Source organism: Anguilla anguilla, chromosome 1, assembly GCF_013347855.1.
Source record: "Anguilla anguilla isolate fAngAng1 chromosome 1, fAngAng1.pri, whole genome shotgun sequence".
Taxonomy (NCBI): Eukaryota; Metazoa; Chordata; class Actinopteri; order Anguilliformes; family Anguillidae; genus Anguilla; species Anguilla anguilla.
This window is the reverse complement of record NC_049201.1, coordinates 35,317,338-35,324,522: the sequence shown is the minus strand read 5'-3', so window position 1 is coordinate 35,324,522 and position 7,185 is coordinate 35,317,338. Positions and strand designations below refer to the sequence as shown.

General features: G+C 41.4%; 1 protein-coding gene across 1 annotated transcript; it reads right to left on the bottom strand.

Moving 5' to 3' along the window:
* Positions 1-2,116: 2,116 nt before the first annotated feature.
* Positions 2,117-6,860, bottom strand: LOC118226189 (general transcription factor II-I repeat domain-containing protein 2-like). The gene is made up of 3 exons (XM_035415634.1): positions 4,979-6,860; positions 2,481-2,594; positions 2,117-2,217 (listed from the first exon to the last, which is right to left on the bottom strand). Exons 1-3 carry the CDS (start codon positions 6,624-6,626, stop codon positions 2,117-2,119), a joined length of 1,863 nt encoding a protein of 620 aa, XP_035271525.1. The 5' UTR covers positions 6,627-6,860.
* Between the last annotated feature and the right edge of the window lie 325 nt (positions 6,861-7,185).

The window sequence follows — 7,185 nt, the reverse complement described above, 5'->3', positions numbered from 1 at the left end:
AAAAAAACAAATGGCTTGATTGTTTCTAAGTGAATATAGTTTGTGTGATAAGTAATCACTAATTATGAACACGTTTGTACATAGAAGCTCTCAAAAAGAACACAGTTTGATTGAAATACAGGGCTTGGTCAAAAAGAGAATGGGTAAATAAAAAATATTTGTTTAGCGAGGTTCCAGGGGGCACCACCCTCAAAAGAATTAGCTTCTGGAAGTGGAATATGACTGGGAAAAAAAATGCTAATAATATTCAAATTTGGAGAGGTTTTGGGGACACTTGGGTGCACCTTTGGGAAAAAACATGTCAAATTTTACTGCTTCGTTCAATCGACTACAGACTTTTATCCCGGTATTGTATACATCTTAGGGTACTATTGGAAAAAGAAAAAATGGTTTCGTCCAGTATCAGAAGCACATGCAGTAACTACGGAATAAAGAAAATACAAAATTATTTTTTGATTTTTTTGTTGTTTTTCAGAATAAATATGTCCTATATGTTCAAATCCCCAGAGTCTCACTCTTTTGGTCATTTTGGTACAAACGTGCTCTTTATTTCAAGCTTTGAACCATTTCTGTACTGTACTGTATATAGTTTAGGAGATAATGGGAGTTATTTAAAAGATGGGGGAATTTTTACAAAAAGCCCTGGGTATTAAGTGGGTTTTAAGGGGTTACGCTGTTTTGGACATGGCCTTAGTGTTACTTCCATTGTCAGCATCCAAATTGCTTTCCAAATAAGGTCATGCAGCATATAGGCAGGCCTGTAAAATGTGACAATAATGTCACATTTACCATTAAACAACATACATTACATTGAAAATTCCCATTGCACCTATGCGACAACGTGTTTGGTTCAACTGAGTTTTATCATTATGTAGTGACCCTAACTAGTTCTCACACTAAGTTCAGTTTGTATACATTATCACCATAACTTGCAACCAATTCACGTACATGCCTACTGATTTCATTCTCAATGACCCTAATTAGTAAGATCTTCTACAGGTGCAAATGGGTGAATGAGCAACTGGGAGCATGTTTCTTAAATCCATTGTCTTTCGGTTCAAGAGTCCAAACACTGCTGTTGCTGCTGCTGCTGGGGCCCGGGGACTTTCTGAAGTTATTCTTCTGTTTGGAGGTATGCTTTCACAATTCTAAGTGGGCATCAAAGTGCTGTATCACAATGAGTTATAATATAATTCTATCTGGCCCTTAAGCAGCAGAGTTAGCTGTTAAACTGGGATTGGTGCAATCCACTCAAAGTTATCCCATTGCACATTGTTGTAAGGTTACGGCATTGCCTGTCTATTTGCCTGACTTTTGACAACCACCAACTGAGTTTGGCAATATTCCAGATTGTTGACGGTAATTTTGGCGATTCATTTCATTTATTATTTTTAATTTAGTAATTCCCATAGTACTGTGTTAAGCCTTGTTTTACTATTTATTGTTTTATTTATTTTCAGACATTTGTTTCTGATGTTTGAATTCCACAAGTGAACTAATGCAAGCCAGTGCATAAAAGATGGCATTGCAAAGTATTTAGAACATTTAATTTCTAACTTCCAACTATCATCAGTCCTCACAGCACTGCTAACTAATGGCTTTGTTTTATTTGTAGAGGTTTGAATCCCACAAGTGAACTAATGGAAGCCATTGCGTAACAGACAGCATTGTGAAATATGTAGAACATTTATTGTAATGCCCAATTTGTTTATTACTGTCATTTATTGCTTTATTTTGTTTGCAGATGTTTGAGTCCCGCAAGTGAACTAATGTGAGCCGATGTGTAAGAGACAGCATTGTGAATTATGAGATCGTGCCTGGCACCCAACTATTAAGTCCACATACAATTATATTCCCTGCTTGTTTCTAATGTATCTTTTTCTTTTCCAAGGTGCGTGTGTATCTGGCGTGCCCCGCCCCAGTTGTATCAGCCACTGTTTTCCTAGTTATTCACTGTGCCATGATTGTTCAAAAAGGGATTGTTTAAAAGCAGTTGTGAACTTTATAGCGCAAGGGTTGGATATTCTGCCCACCCAGTTTCGGGCAAAGTCATTTCTGGATCTCTATGGTGGTAAAGAACCTTGTGGTGAATGTAACTGTTTGTTTTAATGCCCATTCAAGTGCCGCCCACCTTGTGGACCAGAAAGTCATGTGTACCCTTCTCGTTCTCGCCTGTGGTCTCAGCTTCGGTGTGTCTGTCGGGGGATTTTCCTGCACCTGCGGTGTTGTAATGATATTAGATTTTTTCACTAATCTATCCATTTGATTTGCTGTGGCACTGGCTTTGCATGAGTATCATCTTCCCTCTATTTGTGTGCAGTATCCACATGCACACATTGCTGCTTCCACCAATGCCTCCACCAGAGCTTGAATGATACATGGTTTGTTGAAACCAGCGAAGCCTGGCATGTACCCACTTGGATCCTCATCATTATCCAGTGCATCCCCTCCAAAATATCAACCTACACCACTTGTCCCACTTCCATGAAGGGACAGTTCCTGTAGACGTGGCTGGGCCACCCGCAACAACAGAATTCCTGCCCAGATATCTGAGGCCTCTGGGTGTTTGGTGGTGCGACCGCTGGGATCAGGGACTGTGGGTAACACAAAAGGGGTTATGGGGAGATACAGTTGAGGCCAAATGTTTACATACACCTAGGCTAAAGACATTCAAACTCAGTATTTCACAACTCCACACATTTCATGTTACCATATATTTCTTTTGGCAAGTCAATTAGGGTATCTACTTTGTTCACATCAGAGGTCATTTTAAAACAATTGATTAGAGACAGATTTATTTCAGCTTTAATTCACTATATCAGAATTCCAATGGGTCAAAAGTTGACAGTCTCTTTAAACATTGATGTAATGACTTTTTTGAAGCTTCTGATTGACTAAATGTCATAATTAGAAGTTAATTGGTAGTTAATTGGCACCGGTGGCTGTATTTAAGGGTCTCCCTTTAGAGCCACTGCCTTTTTGCCCTTGATACCATGGGAAAATCCATGCAAATTAGCCAAGATCTCAAAAAAAACAATTGTGGACCTCCACAAGTCCTCCTTAGCAGCAATTTCCAAACAAATGAAGGTACCATGAGCATCTGTACAAACAATTGTATGCAAATATAAAAATCTTGGGACCACACAGATGCTGCATCGTTCAACAAGGAGGCACAAAGTAACTCCCAGGGCTGAACTAACTTTTGTCCAAAAGGTTCAACTGAACCCCAAGACAACAACAAAGGAACTGGTGAAGGAGTTGGAGGCATCAGGTACCAAAGTATCTACATCCACCATTAAGAGAATCCTACATCGCCATAGCCTGTAAGGCTGTCGTTCAAGGAGGAAGCCCCTACTCCAAGACCAGCATAAAAAAGCCAGAATGAATTTTGCAGGTGATAACCAGGACGAAGACCGAGCCTTTTGGAAGAGTGTTCTCTGGTCAGATGAAACAAAAACTGAACTTCTCGGCCATAATGATCAGCGCTATGTATAGAGAAAAGGGTGAGGCTTTTACTCCGAAGAACACCATCCCAACTGTGAAGCATGGGCGTGGCAGCATCATGTTGTCGCAGTGTTTTTCCTGGAAAAGGGACTGGTGCACTTCAGAAAATAGATGGCATCATGAAGGAGGAAGATTATCTCAGAATACACAAGCAACACCTCAAGACATCATCAAATTGGTGAATTGAACTGAAAAAGTGTGTCTGAGCAAGGAGGCCCACAAACCTGATTGAGTTACACCAGTTTTGTCAGGAGGAATTGCCAAACATTCCGGCAAAGTATTGTGAGAAGCTGGTGGACCCCAAGTGGTTGATTCAAGTTAAGCAATTAAAAGGCAATGCCACCAAATATTAACAAAGTGTATGTAAACTTTTGACCCACTGAAAATCTGATATAGTACATAGAAGCTGAAATAAATCTTTCTCTTAGCTATTATTTTGAAATTCCCTCTTATGGAAATAAAGTAGATAAACTAATTGACTTAACACAGGAAATGTATGGTAACATGAAATGTGTGGAGTTGTGAAAAATTGAGTTTGAATGTCTTTCGTCTAGGTCAGGGGTGGGCAAACTTTTTGACTCGCGGGCCACAATGGGTTTTCAAATTTGACAGAGGGGCCGGGCCAGGTGCATTTGGAGGGAGTGTTTGGGCCGGATATACTAAAGCATTAAATGTAGTGTGTGCAAACCTCATAGCACAGTAAGAACACTACAACCCAATTTATTAACTGTCTTTCAAATGTGAAAAATAGCCCTTATCAATTAATAAATTTGTCTCAAGGAATATGCAAGATATGACATTTACATACTATTTCGCAGATACTGGGATGAGGAAATGTAAATAGATTCAAATAACACACGCACTGTGATTTATCAAGATTGCGTCTGTTTTTAATAAGTTTCAATTTAAGGTGCAAAGTTAAAGAAATCAAAATTTATTGAAAAATGGAATCACTTTCAACATTCAAAACATATTATTACACAACGAAATACTCAAGCTCAATAATATCTACTTGTGTTAAACTCCGCAAAATCATAAATGGATTGTCTTGACCGCGCGCTCTACAAACTCGCTACGGAAGACCTCGCCTTCATGCGCAAACAGTACACGTGTATTGTTGCCAAGCACACAGACATGGGCTGTATTAAATATCCTACCTGTAGCTGAAAATTTAAATTAAGAGCGATGTGCGGCGTGTTAATTGAGCTACTGTACCGGTGCTGTGCGTAAATACGCATTGCTCTTAATTAAAAGACGCACTTCCAAACTTTCCAAATGCATTTTTTCAAAACACAGAAGAAAAACTCACCATTTCAGTGGGAACAGTGTTGTTGGTCTCCCTTTTTTGCCAGTGCATCAAAGTCTGGAGTTAGTTTTGTTGTGGCAATTCTCAGGACAGATCTGAGGTGTTGGTCAGTTAACTTGGATCTGTGATGGGCTTTGTTGATTTTCATGACGCTAAACGTCTGTTCACACACGTAAGTCGAGCCAAACAACACCAGCATCTTCTGCGCCGTCCTCCGGAGGTTTGGAAACGCGGTCTCGTTAAGTGAAGCGTAAAAGTCATTCAGTTTAAGAGACTTGAACTTCTCCTTTGAGACGGAGTCAGACTGAAGATCGATCAGTTCTAATTGCAGCTCCTGCGGTGCTAATTCGGGGTCTTGTGACAGGGGACAGGACACCAGTTGAAGTGACTTGTCAATTTTTTCAAAATCACAGAACCGACGGCAAAATTCTCTGTGCAGATCATCCAGCGATTTGCAGTATTTCTTCGCATTTCGGGCGGCCTCTTTCTGCACGGCTAGTGTGGGGAAATGTGCGAAAGATTTGTTTGACATTTGCCTGGAGAATAAAACCAGCTTGGATTTGAAGGCTCTCACATTTGTGTACATGTCGTGCGCAAACTGATCTTTACCCTGTAGCTTCACGTTCAGCTCATTCATGTGTGAAAATATGTCCACAGCAAACGCAAAGTCACAAAGCCAGTTTGTGTCGCTCAGCTCGGGAAATTCTTCGGATTTCCCCATTAAATTAAAAAATGAGCGAATCTCGTCTTTGAGCTCCCAGACTCGTTGAAACACTTTCCCCAAACTTAACCAGCGAACGCGAGAGTGGTAAAGTAGGTCCTGGTGATCCGCATTAGTTTCTTCCAGAAACGTAATGAACTGACGATGATTAAGTCCCTTTGCTCGTATGAAGTTAACAAGTTTTACAACTGGATCCACGACGTGATTAAGCTGCAATACAGACTTACACAGAGACTCCTGATGAATGATGCAGTGAAGTAAAATAACATTCTGGTCAGGGTTTTCTTCTTTCACTTTATCCTGGATTCTTTTCAGCAGCCCGATGTTTTTTCCAGTTAAATTTGGCGATCCATCCGTGGTGACATTGGCAAGTTTACTCCAAGGTAGCTTCATTCTCTCGATGACAGCAGACACCTGTTCATATAAGTCCTCTCCTCGCGTTTTCCCTTTCAGTGATTCCATGCTCAAAAGCTCTTCCGTTATCTCAAAACTGTCGTTAATCCCTCGGATAAAAATTAGGAGCTGAGCAGTGTCTTTTATGTCGTTACTTTCATCCAGTGCTAGTGAATATAACTTAAAGGACTCCGCCTTTTTGTTTAACTCGCTGACTATATCTTCGTCAATCAGTTCCACGCGACGAGTCACTGTCCTGCGTGCTAAACTAATTTTTTCAAACTTGGCTTTGCTCTCCGGACACAAGAGACCTGCTGTCTCTACCATGCACTCTTTCAAAAACTCGCCTTCGGAGAAAGGCTTGCTAGCCTTTGCTAATTTGAATGCCAGCAAATAACTTGCCTTGGTACTTGACTCTTGAATTGCAGTTTGTCGGTGAAAAAAGTTCTGTTGATTCTGTAAATTAGCTGCCAACCTCTGAGCAGTAGCCGCCCGTTCTTGTGTTGACTGCTTGCTAGCATAGTTTGCATGTTTCGTGGCAAAGTGACGGCTGATATTGTACTCTTTGAAAACCGCAACAGCTTCTTGGCATATCAGACATACAGCCTTTGATCGGACTTCAGTGAAGAAGTATTTTGTTGTCCACTCCTTATTAAACACTCGGCATTCGCTGTCCACTTTCCTTCTCTTTGGTCCGCTCATTTTTACAGAAGGGCTTAATGGTGACGTGAAACGAAGTGAAAATTAAAGTGAAATAAAGAGAAATACGCGCCACTCCAACAACGGTCAATGTGTTTCGAGTGCGCCATCTATTGGGGAAAGGTGGGCATTGCAGGGAAAGGGGAAAAAAGAAGGTTTTTACTATAATTTGGACAAGTTCGGCGGGCCGGATTAAAAAGCCTAACGGGCCGTACGTGGCCCGCGGGCCGTAGTTTGCCCATGTCTGGTCTAGGTGTATGCAAACTTTTGGCATCAACTGTAAGGTAGAGAGAGGAGTAGAGGATGTTTTCCGCACTACCAACAAGGATCCCCCTGGTGGTCATCTTCTGGGCACCAGAACCAGACGAGAAGCCCAGTGTTCCCTTGGGGTGGGGGCTGGTATTGGTGAGCAAGGTTGGAGGGCATTGAGGTGATCCTTCACCAGGTCAATGGTGGCATCCAGCAAAGTTAGTCTATGGCAGCACACCCAGTTGGCAGTGGCTGTCGGCAGGCTCAGAACAAACTGCTTGAGCGTCACCTGCTCAACAAACTCCACTGTTCA

Excerpts from the sequence above, each read along its gene's own strand:
- LOC118226189 (XM_035415634.1), bottom strand. The coding sequence starts at position 6,626 with ATGAGCGGACCAAAGAGAAGGAAAGTGGACAGCGAATGCCGAGTGTTT. Across the intron at positions 2,595-4,978 it reads GTTTGGCTCGACTTACGTGT|TCCCTGATCCCAGCGGTCGC; the intron begins GTGAACAGACGT and ends TGTTACCCACAG. Across the intron at positions 2,218-2,480 it reads GGAACTGTCCCTTCATGGAA|GTGCAGGAAAATCCCCCGAC; the intron begins GTGGGACAAGTG and ends ACAACACCGCAG.